At 41.2% G+C, this 25,976-nt stretch overlaps 1 protein-coding gene across 1 annotated transcript in view; it reads right to left on the bottom strand.

Annotated features, from left to right (window-relative positions):
• LOC103373068 (SH3 and multiple ankyrin repeat domains protein 1-like) overlaps positions 1-21,038 on the bottom strand; it is a 32,846-nt gene extending 11,808 nt beyond the window's left edge. The window contains exons 1-15 of the mRNA XM_008302870.1: positions 20,580-21,038; positions 15,620-15,823; positions 12,850-12,921; positions 12,645-12,753; positions 12,340-12,491; positions 9,971-10,138; positions 9,655-9,696; positions 8,854-8,970; positions 8,680-8,757; positions 8,476-8,542; positions 8,069-8,244; positions 7,805-7,935; positions 4,955-5,094; positions 3,686-3,799; positions 1,933-2,011 (exon numbers count right to left, since the gene is read on the bottom strand). Coding sequence (XP_008301092.1) covers positions 1,933-2,011; positions 3,686-3,799; positions 4,955-5,094; positions 7,805-7,935; positions 8,069-8,244; positions 8,476-8,542; positions 8,680-8,757; positions 8,854-8,970; positions 9,655-9,696; positions 9,971-10,138; positions 12,340-12,491; positions 12,645-12,753; positions 12,850-12,921; positions 15,620-15,823; positions 20,580-21,038 — 2,108 coding nt within the window. The remainder of the gene's footprint in view (positions 1-1,932; positions 2,012-3,685; positions 3,800-4,954; positions 5,095-7,804; positions 7,936-8,068; positions 8,245-8,475; positions 8,543-8,679; positions 8,758-8,853; positions 8,971-9,654; positions 9,697-9,970; positions 10,139-12,339; positions 12,492-12,644; positions 12,754-12,849; positions 12,922-15,619; positions 15,824-20,579) is intronic.
• Between the last annotated feature and the right edge of the window lie 4,938 nt (positions 21,039-25,976).

The raw sequence follows: 25,976 nt of genomic DNA on the forward strand, positions 1-25,976 counted from the left end.
TAGCTACTTCCGTCCCAGAGATTTGCACATGCATTAGGGAAAATACGAATTTAAGACACGCGCACGCATTCGCACACACTCAAAGACACACACGCACACACACACGCACACACACAGAATACATAGCTTATTAGTCTGTCTTTGAAAAGGCACGGCCTCTCAATAGCATCATCTACCTCTCCCCTCTCTCCATTGTCCTCTCCTCACATCCATAGCCAGCCAATGAATGAGGAAACAGCCGCTACCTGTAAATGAACCACACGCTCCTGTTTCTGGGGCCCAGTGACGGCCACGAAGAAGAGAGGGAGAGAGAGAGTGTGATGGTCTGCACCCGGCGTACTTCAGACAAGAGAAAGACAATGTGAAAGAGAGACGGAGGGAGAAAGAGAGGGAGTGAGTGATGAGGGTACCAGCCATTGTCACAACAGAGAGAGAGAATGTGCGCTGGATGAGGGTTTGGTTGCAAAATAGGGGAGACGGAGAGATGAATTTGCGGGGTGGGGATGCGGGGGATGGGTATAAACGTAACGCAGGGGGGAGACAGCGCTTGCATTTGCACATCCTCATGACCGGTTTATCACAGATATCCAAACAGCTGATTCCCACCCTGGATTCACCGGCACATGCACATATTTGCCAACTTTGCTCCCTCGTCTCCTTTAAAACCAGAGCTGTCATCAGCACCCAGCCTAACAAACACTCTTCCTCTCTCCATCTCCCTCTGAAACGGTAATTGACATTCTCCCAAATGCCTAGCTGCAGTGACAGAACATGCTCCGGATCACCTTGCTCTTAATTGAGCACCACTTCACCACAGCTCTGCAATTATGCTTAACCAACTTAGCACAGGTAATATAACCCCAGTGGCTGCTATTTCCATTTGGAACACAAGTGCAGCTGCATTAAAGTGAATGCCTTTTTTCTTTTTTTTTTTGAATGACAGTGAAAGCTGCTCAGCACAAGGGTAATGTCAGCTTTAATGCGTAAGAGGCTGTAAAACCCCAGGATGGCAACTAGTAAGTCCTTCTCACTAGCCCAGGGACCTAACCAGTGCTTCAGCCTCCTCATGACTCATCAGCTGGATGATGTATGTACACACAAAGACAGAGCCACTTTCACATTCACATGCACGCTAACTCCAAACAAACATACATAGCTTCATAGCCCAGGGCTGAGCTGCAGCTTTAGATGGATGCCACGGAAGAGCAGGAGAAACTCCCCGTCTTCCTTTCATTATATCATTATTGCGCTCAGTGTGCGCGAGCAACAAGAGGGGGAGATAGAAGCATGTGGATGGAAGTATCAAAGAGACAAGTGCGTTTGTTTGGTGGAGTCAAAAGGGGACGAGCTGAAAATGACATGGCTGCTCTTTGTTCTTTTAAGCGGTGACGTGCTCACGCGGCACAACAATCGGGAACAAGCACAGTTCAGCATCAGCAGAAAACAGACGCATACAGCAAGCGGGAAGACATCAAAGCACAATAGGTGAAACAAGTGAGCACATACACACACGCTGCACACACACACACACAAGAACCTATTGTAGCCCACGAACCAACAGTGTATTTCAATCACCTTGACTGGCCTCACAGTCTTGCCTTACAGTGATAAACAGAGAGCAGACAGTTCATTTGCTGCCCACACTAATGTGACAATCCAAAACTACATCAGAGGCTGCAGCCACTCAGGCTTAGTTTTATTAATCCATCTATTTTCTACGCCCAGCATGCATTCAGCGAGAAGTCTATCACATTTACATTTTTCCAGCATTTTTAGACTTTACAGACCACAGTATTACTTCAGGGCAGCTTGACTTACAGCAGGACTGAAGCAGACAGATGATTGTTGCAGCTCTAACTTACTTATTGACTACTGCTTTTTTTTTTTTTTTGACCGATCACTGACTGCAGGAGTCACAGCAGCTTTTCTCACCTGGGGCCATCGGTGCCGTCGTAGGCTCCGACAGTGACGTTACGGAAAAGCTTCCTCTTGGCTTTCTCGCTGCGGGTCTCTGCAAGGCACAAGCAGGCAAAACACATGCCCAATTTAAACTTTCAGCTTCCGTCATGACACCTTCTCTGTCTTCTTGTGGAAGTGTTGTGTCTTCAGCACAACAGACACACGAATGAATATTTACACCATGCTTTTGTGTCTCCAACATGGCATATGGTTTGTTCTCTGTGTGAACAGTGCAGCTGTGAAAATATGGGAAAGGGGAATAACTGTACATGTACCACTGTCTGCTGCGAAATGGCCTGCTGGTAAACATGAGTGTGACATGTGTTGGGTGTTACAATGATTCAAAGGATAATTCCAGCCTGAGGAAATATCTAACCCATTTTCCAGCACGCCTCTTCTCCAATACGTGTACTATTTTTATACGCATCTCGTTAACACACCTTTCGAGTAAATGAGAGCAAAAATATGAACAACAAATTTCTTCAGTTAAAGCTATGGTAGGTCGTTATTTTGTGACATAATTTAGCAACAAAAAAACCCCAAAACAACATAAGAACCACAGCATATTGTAATTCAAGTGGTCTTAGAGGAAACTAAACTTCTGCATCTCCTCTTGGTTTTGTTTTCAGGCCTTAAAAAAATGAAACCAGTGACTCTGGCCAATCACACATCTTCTCATAGAGAGGGTGTTATTCCTGACAGCTTCTAAATGCAGATGTGCGTGCAGATCTCAATGGTTGTCTACACTGCAAAACAGCACAAACAAAGGAAGACAGGCTGAAAAGAGAGTTGGTAGTCAATGTAATAAAATATGTATTCATAGAACTGGAGGTAAGTTCGATAAATACAATAATCTGAGCTTGCTGCTCTTCTCCTGTCTCCTGGACAGGTAAGCAGCTATGACAGGTCTTGTAGGGGTTGGCTGTAGAGGCTATGTTCAACTTTGCTAATAGTTTATCCTTCTGCCAACTGCAGCCAAAAGTCACAGCCATGCTTGGATGGATAGGCTTTGGACAGAAACATAAGAGCCGAGACTTGCAGGAAGAAGATTGTCTTTTTAAATGGTGCCGTTTTTCTTTTGTTTGAGTTCTTTTTTTTGCCTTTTCCAGATGTTTTCCTACCCCAGCTTTACACATTAATGCTTAAACAACAAGGACATAAAAATATCAGACAAAAGACTTGTTTCAAAATTTCAAAATCAAGTTTTTTGCTACACTAACTTTTCCATATAGTAGACAATCAATGCTGTGGTGGAACATTTCCACCTTGGTGTTGCAGCATACTTTAGACTGTTCTAATCTAAAGAGAGACTGATATATTTAGCTGATCTGCAGCTACGTTATGCTTAAAATCCTTCCACGGTTATTAATTAAACCCCTAAATGTGTAAAGTCACATATTTAGACATTTTTTCCCCATGAAAATAATCTTGTCTTAAAATGGCTTAGATGTAACACTGCACAGTTGCTTCTTTTAGATTTACGAAGCCCCTGCCTCTCTCCACTCGCTGCAGCTCAGCACACCAGCTCAGCTCTGCTCAAACACTCCTCACTGCAGAAGGGCAAGTTTCTGATACAGAAAACCCTACCTTGCAGGCCGATGTTATTGGTGCTACATTTGTTATGTATGGAATCTGTGTCTTGGAGACTGTCATCACACACTATGGACATGGTCATATATAACAGCATACACAGCAGTGACATAAAGCTCCCACAGGTTTAACTCACCTGTTCGATTGTCTTTGCTGGGAGCCCCCACCTCCTGCACACAGTCTGAAGGAAACCAGCCGGTGCGTCCTTTCACTGTTCCCTCCCAGTATCCTCCTTCTCCTACACTCAACACTGAGACACATGCATGGACAGATAAATAACCACATACATAGACAGATGGATAGAATTTAGCTTGGTCCTAAATCTACTGTCATGTAAGAACTTGTTTTGCTTCAGCTACTTTTTTCATCATTATATTGTTCAGTGCTCTGAGAATAGCTGGGAACATGTATTGCTTTGTGGTGAATTGGGAAATGTCTGCTGACGCTTCTCATTTCTCTTGTTTACAGTCCTCTCCTTTATGTACAGCTCCTCCTTGCTGTTGATATTTTCGATACAGTGGCTTTTATTTTTCGGCTTTAAACTGTGTTGCAGCTGCACCAGTGATATCTGAACACGACACCCAATTATCTGCAGTTGAGAGCTAATCCTCTGATAATTTCACAATTAAACAACAACATGACTCCAAAGCAATTAGTTAATTTTTTTTGATAGCGGCGTGTCACTCTCTGAACCGCAAAACCCGAAGGCGGGTTTAAAAGGCATGTTACTTTATAAAAATTACCAAAATTTCACAATTTATCAGAGCCAGACCTGAAGAACAGAAATAGTTTTCTGATTTTCAACAGTTTTTGAGTTTTACTCATCTGTGACGTGCCATCAGAAAACTATTTCACCAAAAATCACATCACTCTACATGTCTCAATTAAAAATTAGCCCAAATTAAAGTGCTTGCAGTAACGTGATCCTGTTTAAAAAAGCAAAAATTCTGCACTCGTCAGTGCAGCCATCAAACTGCTAGTTACTCAGCTGCAACAGACAAAATTCATGGACCTTTGAACTGAATTGAGCTGAACTGCAGGCTGTGTTTGCACAGAGCAGAAAATAGAAAAGTATAAAAAGAAATTAAAAATGTAAATAGTAAAGCAGCCATAGTAACAGTCACACTGTTTTCCATCATAGCTGCCACTTGGAAAAATGTTGTCCAGTTGTATTCCCAGTTTTTTTCCCCACAATGTATAGATCATAATTTCGTTATTATGCACAAAAGACACCTTTGAAGTCTCAAACGTTGTGCTGGTTCCATAGAAGTGCAGCACTTAATATTGCAGTGAACCTACAGGGAGCAACAAATGTGACGGGAGCCTGGAAACTGCTTCGTGCTCAGAGGGTTAAACCGTTTTGTGTTTTAATATTTCACCGTGTGAAAGCGCTGACATTTCTCACCTTTAACTTTGTCCCCTTTGTTAAGTGAGAGCTCTCTGTCTCCGCTAGCAGAGTGGGCACGAGTGGCCACATAAACTCGTCCTGGCACTGCGCTGTACATACGCTTCATCTGACCTCCTCCGCTGCCCGCTGAGGTCGCGCTGCAGAGGGAGGAGGAGGCAGAGAGTCTATAACAAAACACTGAGATAAGTTTCACACTGTGATAAACAAGTGGGACGACATACAGCTTGTCAGGCTCCATCAGAGACAGTCGGGAGCTGAGTCATACTCATCAGTCATAGCAGCAGTCAGAATGCAGGCGGCAATCTTGTATTTACTCACAGCGTCTCGCATTCAGTATGTCAGGTACATAGAAGGAACTAATAATTTTAACAAACAGTGTGAGTTTATTCTGTGCAAAAACAATGATGATAAATTTATGCAGCTATGGCAGTTGGAATACAAGAAATTAGCATAAAGTAGAAATGAATGTCATTTAGATTACAATTTAACTAATAGTCCAGATGGAAGTTTAATAATGAGGTATAATCAAAAGCATGCGCTGGGTGTTAAAGCTGACACCATGCATTTGGTATTACAAAAACTTTATTGATTTATTTTTAACCAAACTAACTTGAGTTAGTTGGACAGCCTGCTGCTCTGACCCAGGCGAAATTTGTCAAGTTGAGAAATAGAAAAAAATGAAAAATAATAGAAAGTTTTAGAGTACTGAACTGCATTAACTGGCAGGTAGCAGCATCTCCAACTACTCGTCCATTGTCTGTTGACATCTGGAACTGCTGTAAGGAGTTTGTCACTTTTTATTGCCTAATTGATCACAGCTCATTTATCTTAGCTCACCTGATAACAACTAATTTCCGCACAGTGTCTAAATACCAATCGTGATACAATTGCTCTACTTAAGCATTTGTATTGCATTTGTTGGATCAGAGCAAAATTTGGTTCAGACATTCATACTTCCTGGATGACGAATGCTTATAAATCTGGTGTTGGACAACGGTGGAAGAAGCATTCAGGTCTTTTATTTAAATAGAAATAGCAATACAGCATTGCAAATAAAACATTTCATTTAAAGGACTGGCTTTGTCCCTCTGACTGATACGTTGCTACATATGATTATTATTAGTCAAGTATCGTGTGTCAGCAGCATGTTACTGTTGTAGCTGCTGCAGGTGGAGCCAGTTTGATTTGCTTTATTTACAGCTTTATATACAGGGACTGAAGATAAATCTGAGTGGCCATGAAATGATTAACAGGAGAGGAAAGGAGAAATAACAGTTCTGATACACAAATCTGTTTTCAGTTTTTTGGACTCGTTGACTTTTGGTGAGATATTAGATCATTTGAACATTTACAAAATCAAACCATGTGAGAAGTTTAGCGGGAAAAATCCCTATTTAGTGAAGCTGTTAACAACTCAAAGACGTCTGAAATGCGACCCTGACTACACACCGCTTTGTGTAAGAAGTCAAAAAGTTCAGAAACCACTGGTTTAATATTCAATCATGTGTTGATTTTTAAAAACTTGTTTCACTATCCAGCATGTAAAATCTTTCTTCTGAAAGTAATTTAGACTGAATCCTAATAATTCTATGGCTCAATATCGATTTAAATCTCAATCTTGGACATCATCGAGTCAATTATTGGTCTAAATTAACTTGTCTACTACGACAAAACTAAGTGAATTCAGCTGCACTTGGTGTGTATTGCTAATCATCAAATGTTAGCATAACAAAGCCATAAACCAAAATGGTGAACACAGTATACATCTGCGTTTTCACGTTGCCATTACACAGTTGTAAGCACACTGACTGTGGCATTTAGCTGAAAGCATCGCCACATTTGCTCAAATATTGTATTTCCATTCCAAATATTTCCATTTTATGCTACTTTACTCTTCCACTCCATTACATTTCAGAGGGAAATGTTGTGCTTTCAACTCCACTGCATTTATCTGAGTTACTTTTAAGATACAGATTTGACACAGTGGATAATACAACAAGGTTTTAAACTTCAACCAACTGTTGGAGACGATTAAACCAGCGCTTTCCAATCTTTTCGGTTTCTCACATCTTTCAAAGACCCGTGTGTAGCTGAGGTCATATTTCAGACGTCTATGAGATGTTAGCAGCTTTGGGAAACAGTGATTTTTTTCCCTATAAAACTTCTCCCACATGATTTAACGTTCAAATGATCCAATATCTCACCAAAAATCCAAGACTGGAGAAGAAGTCCAGACACTGAAAATAGATTTGTGCTTCAGTACATTGTTTTTTTTCTTCTTCTTTCCCCTCTCTATAATCATGTGTCGAGCCCTTAGATTTGTCTTGGATCTTGTCTCTGGATATAAAACTGGATATAAAGTGGTTTAAACCTGCAGCAGCTACAAGAGTAACATGATGCTGACACACGATGCTTCACTATTATTAATCTAATTAAGCCATATATAATAATTAGATTTTTCATGCAAGAGTATTTTAACATTGTTGTATTTGGTACTTTTACCGAAATAAAGGATTTGAGTCCTCTTTCATTCGCTAAATTTAAGTGAGATTTATATATAGCTATAGACCCGTATTTATGGCCAAGTTATAGCCGACCGAGCTATTGTGACATTTTTTAAACCTTTTTTCAGGGAGTGAAGAAGAACACTGTTCACTCATAGCACACTTAAAATAGGTGACATATTTGTAACTAAAAATACAGCACAGCATGCAACAGTACTCTTTGCATACAGCTGATGGTAACTGGAGATGAGTGACTCCCTTCTGCTAAATAGCCTTAAAGGATCTGGTCAGAGTAAGAGCCATCCAGTCTTCTTTATTTCTTGTGCACATTCTCTCTTCTTACCCCTGCCTCCCCCGTGGCTGCCGGTGCCTCTCCTCTGTGTCACTTTGGCCTCCTCTTCCTCTGGAGGGGGAGCGAGTACGAGTTCTGGGGCTGCTGGAGCTTCTCATGCCGATGGAGGCCCTGCGCTGGCCCTGCAAAAACCCATATAGACAGAGCATCAAAGCTGATGCTGTAACATATTATACAGAAAAGACTGAGAAGGCAACATCAGGAAAGCACATCTAACATCACAGAGACGAGCATCCACCTAAAGGCCCTCTGTACCTGTCCTGGGTTGGGGTTGGTTGCAGCCTTGTTGGGAGGGGGCAGAGGGTCAGACTGGGTCATGGTGTTATCGCTATTAGCACGCAGGAGTGGGTGGGAGTGAAGCGAAGGCAGAGGCAGTGTGTGGGAGCTCTCTTTTCGCCTGGGGACAAACTTTGGCGATTCCAAAAAGGGCACTGGAGATGCATTTGGGTTTATGGCGAAGGTGCAGAGGTCGGGTGTGGGAGGTGAGGAAGAGGGGTGAGGTTTGATGTGACAGCATGAAGGAGGAGGAAGGAATTAGGTAGATTGTCAGGGAAAAGAAAAGATATTGTCAGGGCACATAAACAAGACATTTGGGAAAGTACAAAGCAGGCAGGTGTTGTGAACTGACTGTGACACTTCAGAAGCTCGACGGAAAAGCTCACCTATGTCAGTATCTTTGTGGTTTTTGATGATTTCCCCGAGCTCAAAGTGACCAGCCATTACAGCTACCTGCGAACAGAGCACAAATTGGAATAGCATTGTTCCAGCTCTTGTGATTTTTTGCTATTTCTTAAACAAAACTGTTCCTCAAAGCTACTCTACAAATGCACCTTCCAGACATTGCAGTTAACAGTTAAAGCATTTACCTGAAAAGGGGTCTGACCATGCTTGTTCTTTGCCTCCTTATTGGCTCCCCTGTACAGAAGAACACGGACACAGCTTTCCTGATCATTCAGAGAGAGAAAGCGATTAGTTAACGCCTCGAAAATAAACAGCAGTAATTATTATAGTTTCATATGAGGGATCCGTTCCCTACTTGCCTTGTTGTACAGGGCAGAGATGTGAAGTGCGGTGTTCCCTGAGGCATTTTGAGAAGTGGTGTCTGCCCCATAAAACAGCAGATGCTCCAAGTGCTGTGCAAAGCCATTCTGGCAAGCCTTATAATGTCAAGAGTGTAATAGAAATATCCGCAAATTGTTAGTATTATCAAGTATAGAGGGAGGAAAGATCAAATGATAAGCATTGTTTCATACAGCACGAGGACAGGATAGTGCAAAAAGAATTAGTTCAAAAAAAAAAGAGAGGAAAAAAAAAAAAGAAAGACATTGCGACAAACAAGAGAAAAGGAAATTATATGTCTTACATCCACATTTAGACCCAAAATTACTTTCACAGAAAAACAGGTAGGAGCCAATTACATTGCACAATGGTGGAGAAGAAAGGAAACAGAAACCAGTAAAACAACAGAAATGAGCTTTACAGCAGCCGGAGAGGTTTCCTCATATTTTTCTGCAGGGACTAAAATATCACAAGATACGTACAAAGTAAAGAAATCCAAAATAAAACACCATGACAACCGGCTCGCAGCACAAACACAAATTTACCAGAATGTCACAGAGACAATAATGTAGGCAATGCACCCATAAATACAGCAAGAAAGAGATAATATCCAATGCTCTTTCTGAACTCGACTCGGCTCGAGATGACTCCGATTTAGACACGTTTAAGGAAACAATGTGGTCACTTCATTCACTATTTACATCATAACTGTACTATGATTCTCAGTTCTTTTTTCCTCTAAAAGGCTGGTAGGGATGATGAGATGTTGGGATGAAGGGTACCTTATGTATTTCTTCCATTCCAAACTCCTCTTCATCCCTGTGCTATGGAAAGAGAGAGAAGGAGGGGAGGAAGGAGAGAGAGTGGAGAGACGAGTGAGGAAGGCCGAGAGGAGAGAGGTGCGGCTAAACACTGAGGGCGATGTTACACGACGTCAAACACAGAAATAAGACGGGGACACGTTGGTGCATTGCTGAAGTTTACATGGAGAAAGACGAAGACCAGTTTCACATAAAAATATGAGAGGAAACCATGAAACCACCACAAACACACAGACCGGTTGACTGACTTGTATTGGAGTTCATATCATGGGTTTACCTGATGGGACTCTTCCCAGCCGTTCTCGTCCCTCGTCCCCAGCCTCGCCCTGTAATAGAGCAGGGTCTCACAGCAGGAGGTGTCTCCCCCTGTCAGCACAGTGTGGTACAGCGGGGTCAGGCCACAGCGGTCTTTGTAGTCTGGAGATGCTCCGAAGGACAAGAGAGACTAGAAAAAAGGAGGTCAAAGTGAAGTTAGTATTTAACTCTGTGCAGCAGTAAAATCATTCAGATGTAACTGACTAATGCTGGCTCGTTGGGCTAAACATTTCTGTTGTTCACAGTATGAAATGGGTTTCTCGCTGTAATATAATATGATGAGGTCTCTACCTTCAGTGAAACACCCTGAGGTAACTTGTTATGCGATGATCAGTTTGAGCCGGTATCACTCTCCTTTTTCACAGAGGTGCTTCAGTATTTACAGAGTACAAATTGTTCCGTGCACACAGTGCTTCCTCCCGACTGCTCAGTGAGGTTTTTATTATCATTCATTGGTCGAATACTCTTGCATTGATAAAATGCAGCTCTTACATCACATCGTGTCCCAGTTGCCTTTAAATATGCTGTGCAACAGCCTCTTATCAAAAACAAAAATATCGACTTTTCAGTCCTCTCAAACTTCAGGCAGATTTCTTAGTTACCTGGAGAAAGTAGTTCTTATCCAGCAGCTGACTTATCTAGATAACCGTGGTGTTTATGAAAAGCTTCAGTCTGGTTTAAAAACTTAACTAAGTGTGGTCCTCTTTTAACTGTTGTTTCAAGAAACTCTGCTATTCTGGAAGATACAGACTTGACTGCTGCTTTTGACTCTGGGGCTCACAGTATCTTTACATCAGGTCTGAAACAGTGTCGGCATCAGACACTGTTCCTAAATGGCTTTTCTGACAGACAGGAGCTTCTTGGTTCCCTGTTGGGCTTGCATTCTTAAACTTCAGCACCGCTTACTGGCGGAGGCCCCCACGGCTCTATTTTGGGCCCAATCCTGTTTTAATTGTATACGCTTCCTTTGAGGTCCATATTTAAGAGACATCAGCCACAAGTGCTGCAGACGACATACATTTCTATCTAAATGTAAAAATGAAAAGTACAGACTCGGTGTAGCCCCTGCTTGTCTGGCTTCAAGATATTAAAACCTTGATGGATTTAAACTTTCTCATTCTTAATAAAAATAAGAAAGAGATCATTATTTTTAGTCAGTTGTCCTTCAGGCTGACCCTGACGGCACTCTTATGCCTTTTTGGTTAAAAACCTTGGACTGATTTTTCACACATTCTTTAAGTGTGATAGGCAGTGGTCACAACCAGCTTTCTTGAGTTGAGGTGAAATCCTATCAAAGACGTTCCTCTCTTCCATTCCTTTATCACCATTTGATTATACTCTTGTAATGCCATGTAATTCTTGCATCTTCATATTCCAGTTACAGCGCTGAGGTCTGCCAGAAAGATGCTCCTGGATGTTCAGATATTTAGGCACAAAAAGAAAGGCGACCGAGTCTTCGCTGCAGAGGCTCCTAATCTCTAGAACAGTTTATCTTCCATGTAAGAAGTGCTCAGACTTCAGGGAATTTTAAGTCGCTGCTAAAGACTCACCTCTTTGGAGAGCTTGTCAAACTGACTTTATCCCTTTTTGTGTTGAGTCTTATTTTTTTATTATTTTATTATATGTTGTGAATTAGCACTACATAAATAAACTAAAACATATTGATTGATTTCATGATAAGAAAAATCAAAAAAAGCAAATGAAATCTGAATATGGAACAATACCAGCCAGTTAGCTTTTCTTTGTATTCACATGTAATAGCACATACTGTAAAACTGCAAATTGATCGTGGGGGGTGGAAGTGGGATGTGTGTGTCTTTGTGTTTGTGTGTGGGGGGTGTCTATACAATAGGTGGAACATTATATGATTATGCAATTGCTTTTGGATTGATTACATGGATAACACCAATACAAAGAATTAACAAAAAGAAAAGGAGAGCTTAAAGTAAGATTACCACAGCTATAAACAATATACAATGATTTGTCAGTGACACACCAGGTTTTGTACACTATATGTGGGTTTTGAAGCAACATGAAGCAGCTATCAAACCTCCAAAAAGGCAGAAAAAGGTAATTCATTCGAAGAAAAAGGAACCAACATACCAAAAGTAATGTGAAAAACATACAATGTAGAGGCCACTGAAAAGTCCTTAAAATGTCTCTGCACCTCTGTTGCAGGGCTCATAGTGGTCAATTATTTAATTACTTAGTTAAAGACCATTTCCATGGGGTATTTATGCTGTTTTGCTTTTACCCTGTAATTAGAAATCCCTCCTGGCGTACTTGAGTGTGTTTGTACTCTGCGTGCATGTGACTTTAACTTGTCCTTACCAGCAGCCCAGCATGATTGTGAGCCCGAACAGCTTTGTGCAACGCTGTGAAGCCGTCTCTGCTCCTGAAGTCGAGGTGAGCGCCGCCCTGAATCAGCATCCTGGTGCCCTCCAACGACAGGCCCGCCTGCATGGCTACTGTGAGCGGGGTCTCTGACCCACAGAGAGGGGTTCCGGGGCAGGAGGGGTGACAGGCAGAGAGGTGAAAGTGACCCCCAGATACTCTCATTTAATATTTACACTTACTACGGCTTGGAAGAAGCAAATGTAATTTCTTGGTGAGACACAGGCTTGTGAAAAACTCACCTCCAGTGTCAGGGTCATGAAAATTTGGATCAAGACCTTTATCAAGGACTTTTGCCATTTTCTCTATTGTGCCGGTCTGAATGTAATCCAGAAACTTCTTCAGACTGGCCTGAGTGTAGAAAACAATGGAAAAGCATGTCAGTGAATGGAACTAAACACCGAACAGCAATGAAGAGCAACATTCAATTGACAGAAAAAGAAATACCTTGGTGCTGAGTTTAGCAAGAGCCTTTTCATCCAGATTGGTCTGTTTATAAACTCTGGTTTTGTACCTAAACTGAGGACCAGAAAAAGATACGTGTGAAAACTATGAATCATCTCACTGCAACACAGTTCAGTTTATCAGACAGCCTACATAGGGGAAATAGCAAACAGATTACTATTTGTGCTGTAAATCCATAGTTCAGAAAAGGTACCGGTATTCCTGTTAACGGTTTCCAGAAATTCCCACTCCCACTCAAGAGTTGCTGAAACACTCCCATGCTTTATTTCTTCAGAAATCTAAATTAGATTTGGTTTTGGGGAGAAGTTTAAACAGGGCTTAAGTAGACGGCTTTGTTGTCTTTTGTGTGATTAGATTAGGTAATGACAAACTAGAATACCTGTGTTTATACTGGTTTATATCTGGGGAGGCGTTATTTTGATCACAGCAAACACTTCATGCTGATAAAAGGCCAAATACGTCACAAGAACTGCACAGTTTTACTATTTCAAAATATAACAGCTCACCGATAACATCAATAAACCAGGTTTAGCAGGTTTACGTGGAGATTTCTTTCTGCACTGTTGTAAAAACTGTGTATTTGTTTAAATGTGTAGTTTTATTTTGTATTTGTAGATTCAGAATTCTGAACAGAAGGAGAACATTTTCCAAATTGGGCTTCTCATCCATTTGTCTTACTTGTTCCAATTTTAGTTTTACCCATAGACCTTTGCATGGACCCCCAGTGGGCCTTGGGCAGGGGTCAGTTTTACCCTTTTACCCCCTCTGATGGCAGGGCTGCAGCAATATGTCCTACAATGTTCATGTGTCTTTTTTTTCTTTTTAATGTTTCAGAGTATTCTCTATTCTGCCAGGAATAAATAAAAAAGAAAAGAAAACAGGCAGGGAAATGCAAAATATTGAATTTCAGTCTTTCAGAGTCAGTCTGTCTTTGAAAATCCATGAATACCCGACATAACAGAAACTTAGTGTAACTACCTGTTGACAGGAAACCCCATCTAGAAAAAAACCACCTGACTGGAGGTATAGTCTCCACATCGGTACAATATCACGATTGAAAAAGCTGAGCAGCTCTGAGGTGGGGCGTCTAAGAACTCATCACACAGCTGACAGTTGAGCTCAACTATCCATCGCACCTCAGACATCTAGGCAGCAGCTGCCGGCAACAGAGATGAGTTTGGCTTCCAGAATAAAGGCATAATCAGGCTTAATACTTGCTATAAATGAACTACCCCGTGTGTAACTTGTAAGAACTAATGCTATTCAGAAACTGCTCTATATTACTGGGCCGACTCACCAAAGCAGCGACTCAGATGGCAGTACTTATTTTATAAATACATACAGTCGCGGAAATGGGAGAGACAGTGTTGTGCAAATGTTTCAGGCACTTTAAATATTTAGATTTTTATCAATCATGTTGGGAGGGGTATAATTGGTCCCAATCTCATTGTGAGAAGAAAAGCAAGGCTGCAGATGGTGTGGCTCCCGCAAACCTCTGATCTTGTCATCATTGAAACAATGTGGGCTGAGATGAAGAGCTCACCCAAATCCGCACAATAAATGCAGCAACTTCTTCAAGATGTTTGGAGCAACTTACCTGCCAAGTATCTTACAAAAAAAAACTGTGTGCAAGTAGAACTGGTGCTGTTTTAAAGACAAAGAGTGGTCACATCAAATAGTTATTAGCTTTTATCTTTTTAATGCACTGTTGAAAAAGAATATCCATGATTTTATTTTTTAAAAGTCATCTTGACTTTAACTTGCCGTGCCTGAAACTTTTGCACATTCTGCGGTGGAGCAAAACGTAGCTACAAGGCTTCATCAGCACACAGTCATGTCCTCATCTGGAGCTTAGTCAAGAATGTAAATACTCTGGTTTGAAGCCAAACTGTGAGTGCAGGATCCTCTTTCAGCCCCACCCAGCTCTGCAGCCTTTACAGCGGCTGAACCAGCAGAGGGCACTGTGAGATAATTGTATTACAGCACGGAAACTTCACATTGATGCTATCTCACAACCCACTTTAAGCAAATAGAGGAGAAATATAATTTGCAAGTTACATAATAGTACAGAACTCAATTAAATCCATCCAATTTTGTAAAGATTCCCCTTACCCAGTTCATTTACTGTGCAGAGCCCCGGAATTCTAATAAAGGAAACTAAACTTTGAGTTGTTTTGTGGACGATTTCTTTTATTTTTTTTTTAATTTAGTTATGAGCCGTAAAGTTTTCAAAGTATGATGCAGCACCAGAGTTTGAGCTTCTACAGAAGTTGCAAAAGAATAAAAATGTACATTAGCTGTATATAAGATATTTTTAATTGTTTCTTTTGACTTATTTTTGATCTGAACCTTAAAAAAACATGAAACAAGTATCTGTGCAACAATGCAATAGATCACAGAACCAAAGCGGTCCACTGATATCCAAGAAGAAATTAAACTCATAACTTCTGCACCTTTTGAGGGAATTTGGGGACTCAGTATATTTAAATATGACTACTTTTAGGTTAAGAAATGAATAAAGTATGAATAAAGTAAAAACCCCTATCATACTGATCCTGACAGTGTAGTGAAGGCTATTAAAGAGTATTAAGATTTTCATTTTAGGAAACTGAACAGGTGACAGTAAAAAGAAAGATAATGTCTGTAATTTAAATCTCAGACTCTACATCTGTGTTATATTGTGAGAATTTCAAGGGAATGTTGGTACTGAGGAGATACTTATGTGGTCCTGCACCCAGTGGCCTCGTCATACCTCCAGGTAAGGCACCCCTTTCTCCAAGGACTGTGAATAGTCCCGCAGGGGTCGCGTCTCTTCCAGGAACTTGGCGTCCCGCCCGTCTCCAGCCGGCTGGAAGAGGCCGTAGTTGTAGGCGTCCCACAGCGACTCGCCGAGTGAACAGATGATCTGCTGCTTGGCGCTCCACACCGTGCAGTCCTGGTCAAACTGGAGACACCTCTGACAGACAGGAGGCAAAGGGCAGAGCCAAGGTCAGAGGCAGAGTGCAGATTTGCTCGTGTTTCTGTCATGTACGTCTGCTCTGGAGGCAGACGAGAGGGATAATAGTGAAAATACTGGTTTAAAGGGTTGCTTCATGTGTGCGCCAATGTTAATTGTGGACAAGGATTGTGAATGATTTTCAGAAAAGATTGTGTTTTTTATAACATTTTTCAGCGCTTTGAGGAAATTGCCATTCACTGCCAAATTGCTGGGATAAACTACAGACAGATGACGAATGAAAGTAAAAACCTAAACCATTGACCCCCACAGCGAGGGGGTCCGGTGGTTGTTTCATGCTGCAGGGGGGATTTTGCTGGCATGCTTTGGGTCCCCTTAGATGGGAGAGTCACTGCAAATAAATACAAAGTTGAGTGATCACCTTTATCTGATGATAACACATTTTTATCCTGATGGAAGTGCTCTCTTCCAGGATGAATGTTCCCATCACCAGGGCAGGAGGGGGGTCACTGAATGGTTTGATGAGCATGAAAATAATGTAAATCATTTGTTTGGCCTTCGCTGCCACAAGATCTCAGCCCAGTTGAACCCGTCTGGGAGGATGTGTTAGACAGAATGCTCTGCCACCCCATCAAAACACCAAAGGAGGAAATATCTTTTGCAAAAAAAAAGTTTTTGTCTCTACAGTAGAGTTAAAGAGACTTGGATAATTAATGCTAAGGTGCACTGAAGCTGTTCTGGCAGCACATGGTGGCACCTTATTTTGGATTTTCCTTCAGTTTATCATTTATTATGTATATTAGCTATCTGTGCTGTTAGCTCCCACCACAGGTTAATGAAGAAATATATATATATACTAGTAGGAATATTCTTTCTAGGGAGAACTTTGATTTAAAATGTAAAGGACAATGGGAGGCCAACCTGAAATGCATTTGTCAAAAATAATATATTTAACCTTTAAAGAGAAGCAGTTAGCAAACCAAGTAGCTTACAAGCTATGGGTTAGCTTAGCTTGTTGGCTAACTAGTTAGCTCGATAAGCTAATGTATTGTAGAGAATATGCTGCATTTTTCAGATGTAGGAACAATTTTAAGTTTTATGTCAGTATTTCACTACTACTTACATGTCAGAAAAAATATTGTATTCCCCACCTCATTAACAAAATGCATAGCTAGTCTTTTTTTTGGTTTTTTTTAGATTTTCGAGAGAAAATCTATGAATAAGATATGATAACACAATGTTATAGGATAAAAATTGTCTTGCGTACATAACAAGCTACAACAATGAGAATAAAAATTGTTTCTTCATACATGAATAATATAACCTAGATAGACAATGAATAATGAGTTTAATACCATTTACCTTTGATAAGTACATGTAGCTGATAATATAATGGTTTTCCTGGATAGAGATCAGTTTTTAACAAGATTTTATCCTGTGTCGAAGGAAAATCACCAAAATGATAACAATTGACAGTTTTTAAAAGCCGTTTTTAAAAAAATTTTTTAGCCAGTTTTGTTAATCACATGTTCAGAAATAATCAGCAAATGCACAGATTTCTGTCAAATAGGGTAACACAGGCTCATTACCATGACTGTATGTGGATTGATCAAACTTACTGCACAGACTGTTTTCTTATACTGTCTATAACGTACTGTTATGCCGTCGCCCATCAGAGGCAGAAGAAACCCTGTTATGTACTTTAAGTAAAACTTCTTGTAGTTCTACATCACAGTATTGCTTCCTTTGATTAAGTAACAATGTCGGAACACTTCATAGCAGAAGCCTCAGTTTTGCCTTTTTGATCTGGAATAAGATAGTTGTCATTACATGACAACTACTTTAATGGCAATGTCTATTTTATTATAAGATTTTTAAATATTGGACTGGATGGGTTTTTGTGTGTATAAACACGTTAGTCACTGTGGTTAAATATCTGGCCAAACACTTTTTATTATTATGGATTAATAATGTAACATGATGGTTTCAAATCACTTGGTGAATGATGAATGCATGAGAATGTGGTGTGTGCGGAATATGAATGCATTGCTTTTAAATAATTAATCGCCTGCCACAGCCATGACTTAAATGACTTATACCATCCTTTTCGTCGGCGCTACCCGCTTGTTTGGTTCTGGATCACATTTATTTTCATACCATATCTTTCTCCTCTAATGAAGGGGTGAGAATCACATAATGGGATAAATTTTCCCCTTTTGTTATTTTCTTCTTTGATATCTGTATGAAAAGTATCGCATTTGCACTACAATTCAGAACAGGAGGAACAAACTACTTTGAAGAGAAAATCTCCTTTGGCTCTTACAGTATGTCTGTGTGCGATAACACCCGAGGCTCACTGGCCACAATGAGAAAATACCTTGGATGTATTATGGGGAGTGCAGTGTGCCTAACTAGATTTCACTGTGATTTGTGCACTGCCCATTTCCTCATATTATTCCATTTTGTTGCATTTCCACAGGAGGACCTTCTTCTTCTTTTTTTTTCTCATTGAAGTATGGAGCCAAAGGAGAACCTTGAAGGAAGGCAGGGCTTTAACAACAGGGCTGAGAGGTCTGAGTGAGATATGTGCATTCATGCTATTGTTCCATTTCAGAGGACGGCAGGCAAAACTGCACAGCTCAGCACACTTCTATGTCCCCTCAATCCCCCCTTTTAAGCCCCCACTCGGTTGCACTGTATGATAGCGTAGCCAACTCTATTGGCATGGCAACCAGTTCATTAGTGGAGGCAGGCACCCGTTGCCGTAGCAATGTCTTGGTGGTCCCTGGGAGGTAAACCACATGACGTGGATGAGCGCGTGTGTGCGTGTTTATGCACACGCGCATAAGTGAGCTGTAAAGTATATGTGTGTGTCTGTGCGTCGTTATGGAAGTGTCCTTGTGCAGTGTGGCGTATGTAGTTCTGCAGCGTGTGTGTGTGTGTGAAAGAGACAGAGATCGAGTAGCTAATTCCTCAGAGAGAAGTCTAATGTAATGTATACTGTACATTACAGCGACACTTCTCCCCTCACTATTCTGTTATATGCAATCAAGGATTTTCCGAGATCTTTCTGGCAGCGCTTGTGCCCCCCTCAGGAGAAATATTAACACCTTCAACATACAGTTTTACAGTTTCTGAGAATGCTTATTCACGTCTTTACTTATTTACTCCCCATGTCTGCCTTTATCACATTCATTCCCTCCCTCGGTCCTTTTAACCGACACTCATTCTCTCGCTTTATCTCTCTTTAATTCAGCTCGGTAATATTTCTGCCGCAAGGTTTTGGATGCTGAGTGTTTGTCAGTGATTGCGGAGCTGAATATGATGCCCGTGGCTCGTGGAGCCCTATGAGCAACACAGATGCCTTCCACATATTCCTTCCTTTCCAGAGTCACTCACTTCCTCAGCTCTCCCCAAACTCATTAAAAACCTATTAGATAATTAGCAATTACTGTTATATTGAGGGCAGATTAGCTGACATGTAGAACAGTCGGCATGTTCAGGGAGTTGAAAACGGAGAAAGGAAGATGGGGGAGGGACTACAGCGGGGCGCCCATTCTCACCTGGATGTGGTGTGTGTGGACTGGCCAATTCTCACCTGCCACCACCATAAAGCTGAGAGCTGCTGCAAGTGTGAAACGATGCCAACTTCAGTTTTGGAAACTAATTATGACCATACCTGACCCAAGGCAGATGTTTGCATGGTGTTGTTGACTGAATATTTCTGCCCTTGCAGGCTGCTCAACACAAGTCGAGCTGTAATATTTCTACGTCACTTTGGGACTCATCTCTGGGCCTGTGGGAAGACTGGAATGAAAACGCTTTGAAATAGGAGATGTGCTCGTACAGTTGTGCAAACGATTTGGCCAATTTTTTCAAAAGTCCTTGCGTCAAATACCTCTGGGTTCTTTTCAGTGACTAATCTGAAGCAGTTGCAGTGTCAACTCTACAGCAAAATCACTTCAAATGTTTTAATTTGCAAATGCAAAACAGCTGGATTTAGAAGGGAAGCAGTCCCTTTCTACTGTCAACAAAGAGAAACACAGGGTGAAAAACAGAGCGAGAGGATGAACACTGAGGGGCCTCACTGGAAAGGAGCAACCAAAGGCTCAGCTTGTGCTCAAATCTCTGTTCACCATTTTTTAAAAATACTCACCAATGTAGATCATATGTGGATCAAAAAAGTGTTTTTTTTTTAAGTTTAGTTATTTAATTAAATCAAATCAAATCAAGTTTATTTTCATTTTGCTGTACATACAATCGTAGTACAAACAAGATGAGAGAGTGTTTCTTCAGGATCCAAAAACTAAAAGCAAGTATGTATTTATGTAATTGTTCTACAAATACAAAGAAAAACAGTTTTAGTCTTGTCTGTACTTGCAAATAGATCAGGATCCATAATGGTCACATAAGCCAAATGCATACATGCCTTAACAGTTAAAGTAAATATTATGTTTTAAATTCTGTTTGTCACATTAAAGCTTTTCTCTCTCTGAGGCAATAATACCACAGAGACCTGACTTGAACTACTTCCACATTTGGAAAGACCTCAAGTCAGTGCCCTGTTTGTGAGGGAGACTGTAACAGATAACTAAACTTCTAAATGGTTGATTTTAAATGAGCCCGAAAAGTTTATTCTTTTATACTTCTGTTTTGTGGATTTAAATTTGTTTTGAATTTGGGTCATCAAGATGCTGGGATTGCAGTGTAGGTGGACACATTCGGTGAATTTCACACACACTTCTGATGCACCTACTGTTTGTTTGATGTCAGGAATCCCAATGCGAAACACCATCATGGTCAGGAAAGTGTCCTCCAGTGGGGCCACTGTGGTCATGCTGCGCTCCATGAGAGCTCTTCTTTTTGCTGCCAAGAGATGCTGCTGCTGCTTATTGGCAACTTGTGGATGTACTGGGCCTAAATTGGGCATGTAATTGACACCCCTGTTGCCCAGGTTGCCCGGCCTCAGCGGCCGGTCTACTCTCTGTCTGCCGACCACGATGGCTGCTGGTTTCACCACCTCGCCGCCTTTCCCTTCCCAGGATTGTCGTCCTCCCGTCATTTCCTTCTCCTCCAGACCCTCTAATCCTCCATTCTCCGTGTCACGTCCACCTTCCTCTTCTCTGTTTTCTCCTCCCTGCTCCTCTTCCTCCTCTTCATCCTCCCCATCTTTGTCATCCTGACCGGGATAAAAGTGCTCATTATTTCCCAGCATCCTTTGCTGTGCAGGGGTCACTGCAGAGAGGGCTGAGTGATATAGCTGTCATGGAGACAAAACATGGCTATCCCATGAGACTGGCTTCATCCTTAGAAACATGCTGTGGGAAACAGGCAGAGAAGGGAGTAAACTTTGGTCATTTAACTCTTATTACATTAAGAGAGTGAACTTAGCAAAATTAGAATGTGTGTAATTCAAGTATGTAAAAGACACGTGCAATAATAGAAAAAACTAGCCACTGGCAATGCTAATAAGTCCACATGTGTGAATTAGCACAGAGCTGGTCCACATTTTCCATTTAGCCACTGGGAATGCATCGGGGAATAGCAGGCTGATGAAAGACAGGCTAAATATAAACTCTGTGAATTTGCATCACAGGTTCTTTGCAGAAGAGAGTGAGTCGGATGTGCAATTTAGCATCACATGAGGTCAAGATCATTGCCACTTTGTGATAATGGAGGAGACCTCGGTCTGAGGCACAGCCCAGGGCTAACAGCGAAATGTGAGCTTCTTAAAGGAAAATTCCACCCTCCAATACTTGTCCACTGTTTCGCCGTTTCATCGCACTTGTGATGCAGGTGTTATTTTTAAATGAAGTGTTACAGTTGACCTTGTGGTGCATTCACTGCCCCTCAACCTGCCTCAATCATGTCTGGATGGCTGAGAGATGAGACACTGTCCCTCCAATACCTTGTGACAACCCACTGAAACATGCCTCAACTTGTTGCACAAAGTCCTGTGCAGCTGTGACAGCCACAATAAAAGCAATGTGGCTACGTGGTATACTGCAGACCAGGCAGAAGTAAGGCTTCTTCTTGGACAACTTGAAAGCTTTAAAACTGAATGGTCAGATTATGGTAAAAGGTTGTCTAGACACCTTATAATCAGTCCATGTTCTGGATTTAGGTGGCTTTTGGGATTCACATAGCAAAGGTATGAAGGTAACTCAGTGAATCAGCCACTGGGAAGTTATATCTGAATAAACTGGCATTTGCAGTCTTTGCTGTTGTTGACATAGTGTTAAAAGTATGCTAAAAGTCACTTTAGTTTGAGTTATGCTGCAAAAGTGCAGAAGTTTTTCAAGCTGAGAAAAGCCACAGTCAAGTGTTGCGGTTGCATAGTTTCTAAGACCAGTCTCACTCCCAACTTGTCAAATACTACTACTTTGTCAGGAACCCTTGACTTTACATGTAAATGCAATGGGCTGCATAACAATAATTTTGTTTCAATGTGAAGAGTCCAACAGATGAATAAAACTCTATGAATGTCAGAAATAGACACTGTAAGTCTGAAGCCACCTGTAGGAAGCACAAGGTGTTCTTTCACAGTGACAGAGGAAACCTACGCTGCCATCGGCTTTTGGCAAAACGTTTTTGATGCCCTAGGTTGGGTTTTTTGGTCATTTTTTAAAATTCAACTTACTTTTATTTATACGGCACCCAATCATAACATAACTTTACATAGAAAGGTCAAATTCTTGCAATATAGTTGAGGCAGTTCTCCAGTACTGCCAGCACTTCGACGCACTGGGGAGAAAAACTCCCTTTTAACAGGAAGAAATTTACAACAGAACCAGACTCAGGGTGGGCGTCTGTCTGCCTCAACAGATCGGGGTAAGAGGTGAGCAGCAAGAGGAAAGGAGAACACTGAGGGCTCACTGAGTGGAGCAACTACTTCATGTGATATTGATTTCTTCCTTCATGAATGTAAGCACCAAGTCTCTGAAGAGGCCCTTACTACCGATGTTAAAGACAGTTTTCCTGCTGTTTAACTCAGTTGACATTAAGTGGAACATCTCTTGATTGACATGATGTCAGTTACCTGCAGGACGAACAAAGTACTACAAAATAATCAGATGGACTCAGAGATACACCAGTTGCATCACCAACAACTGTTGTAAAACAGTAGCAAAAGTGTTGCTGGGTGGATTTTTGCTTTAAGATGGTTTCATTGCTTCGTAGTGCTTCAGATTTGGCATACTGGCGCCTCCATATGTTTTGTCCGGGTTTTTCTGTGGTGAAGTCTGGCTACAGGGGCTTTGCCATCATGCAGATCTGGACCATTGCCAACAGCCGCCTTAATGATGGTGAATGACGCAAGGAATCTCCCACTGTCTCATTGGCAGTTTGGTGCTCTGAATATCATATGAGTTGGGAGTCTGAAATAGATGGGTATCAGAGTGCTCAGATGGGGCAGATGGAACTCATGGAGACACAAGTCGAATTAGGACACAGATCTAAACTCATTCAGTCACAGATTACCAACATGCAGATACTTCAGTCGGTTATTATTAGAATATGCAGAGAACATGGTGCTGATGAAGGTTAAAGGGGCATTAAGTGATCTATGACTTTTGACTTATCAACCTCTATCGGGGACCAAGGACATCGACAGGTGTCTGGCACAGCTTACAGTGGCCTGCAATTGACATAAATAATAATGTAGAGATGAAGAAGCGAGCCAATAGCCAGACATCCAACAGAAACATTTGATGAAGAGTATACCCATGTCAACAACAACGCAACGAGAACACTGCTTAACTACTTGATGCTGGGACTTGAAAACTAAAAATGTTTTTTGCTTGTGTTGCCTCCACCTCTGATTGTTGTACAGCTGAAAATGGATTTGTACATTTTGTGAGGATTAAATATTGTTTCAATAACAACAAGCTGGTTGGCTGAGGTTAGTGTTAGTTTAGTGTTAGTTCTAGTATGAGTTATAATTAGTCATCAGAATTAGGTTTCTGGTAAAGTATTGAGGCTTGAAAGTATGAACTATGGTTATTGCATATATATGTGTACCGACTGGCTCACGAAAACTGGAAACTCTGAGAAAATAAATACAAACAAAATGCATATTTGGTTGCAGAACTATTTTTCTTCTCTTTCCTTGTACTGCTGAATCATTACTCTCTTTTTTTTTTCTTATCTGGTATCCCTTTGTGGGGATTCTGACCCCCAAGCTGGGAACCACTGCGTTGAAATTAGTTCGGTTTTTGGCCTAGAATGAAAGAAACTTTAATCAATGTCTAAAATAAATTTGTGCACTTTAAAAAAAAATCAGAGGAGATAGAGAGAGATCGACCTAGAAATCTGATTTTACAAACTGGTTTATACATACAACAATGAAACCACGACTGCTTCGTGCGATGAAACGACACAAATAAGATTCACAGCATCTTTCAGATTAGTCGTATTTTAAATGACATAATTATAGAGTCAGCACTGTTTGAATGATTGACTGGATGTATGCAAAACGAGCCAATCCTGCTCTGCTCGTGTCTCACCAGCCTAAAGGAAGTCTGCTAGTTGAGCATTTCTGGGAGAAAAGCTCGCACAGAGGGAAGGAGGAGTGACTGTGGTCGATTCCCCAAGACTCTCTGAGAGTGACAGGGTGGGCCACTTCAACGCAAACACAATGTCTGTCAGGGCAAATAAACCAGAGGAGTCTGGAGGGGGAGAAAACTGAGGGAGGATTTGGGGGAAGAAAAAAAACCCCACTTAGGATACCTTTGGGAAAGGAGAGCTGATAAATGAATAAGCACTGAAAGCAATAACCACAATTGTTTTGGGGAAAATTATGTGGCTGGTTAACATATTTAAAACTTTCTTCATTAAAGTTTTTTTTTTACTGCTGGCAATAAAGTTAAGAGTCTCAATGCTTATCAGTGCAGCCGTAAGAGAGCTCAGCGGTTCAATTATCAATCCATATTCAACACACATTTAATAGTGAGGGCAGCACATGATGGGACCCACCTCTGGTCATTGTTCTAAGTGTGATTTACATGTGCAGAGTTGATCACAATTTAGGCCGCAAGCTGCTCAAATTAAAAGCTGACAAAGAGCGGCGTGTTAACACTCACAAGGTTTCGGAGATTAACACTATCATTCAAGTACACTACGGGGAATAGAGTAGGCTGATTTATGAACAAAGTCTCATCAAATATTGAACAACGTTGAGTCTGCACTAGGCAAGATAAGGAACTAGAAGGACAGGCTGAGAGTAGACAGGATCCAACTAATTGGGATGTAAAAGCGAAAGGGGAATACACAAGAGAGAAAGACAGAGAGAGTTGTAGTTTGCATAAAGCAGAGTAATCAGATTGAGAGAGAGAGAGAAAAAAAAAGAAAAGGGGGTGTGGGAGGACAGCCGTGGCTGGAAGAGGGGTGAGAGGCAAACAACAAAAAAAAAAGTCACACAAGGATAAATCCAGGATGAAAGGATGAGTCTTGTGGAAAAGAAATGATTACAACAATGGCAACCCCAATCACACGTCCTGAAACTCTCTCCTCAGCCATCATGGATGTCGATCTTGTCTCGTCTTTGCCTTCTCATCAAGTCACTCAACTCCTACGCTCTGCAACAACAATAGCCCAGACTTAGTCAGTTCCTTTTGCCAGCTGTTTGGCTCTCCGGTCCCTGTGCTGGCCATCATCTCTCAACTAGACTTGACTTTTCTTCCTCTTGGGACTCTGGGGAGAAGAACATGATTTTCACTCTCCTGACAGAACAGTCTTTTTGCAGAAATCTCATTTTCACTGTCGTATGCTGTGCCTCTTCCTCCTCTCAGCCTCTCACTAGAATTGTCCTTTAGTGTGACTATTTGTCCTCAGGATTATTTTATAATTGTCCTGTATTGCTCTCTTGCACCCTACACCTCCAAGTATGGGCTGCATATAGCACAAGAAAGGAATATATTCTACATTTGCAGTGTTTTCTTGGTGAGCTGCATCTTAACACAAAGAGAATATTTCATACAAGAACTTGCATTGAAAGATGCACTGATTTGTGTAGATTTGACTGCTGAAGCTTTATTTTAGGTTCAGATAAATGTTGGAGTTTATTTAACACAGTATGGCCCTCATTACTTATGCTGTAAGTGCATTAGGAAAGAATCTGTTAATGGCCGGTATAGCCAGAACACATAATTAGTGG

This window comes from Stegastes partitus, unplaced genomic scaffold (assembly GCF_000690725.1).
Source record: "Stegastes partitus isolate 25-593 unplaced genomic scaffold, Stegastes_partitus-1.0.2 Scaffold1901, whole genome shotgun sequence".
Lineage (NCBI taxonomy): Eukaryota > Metazoa > Chordata > Actinopteri > Pomacentridae > Stegastes > Stegastes partitus.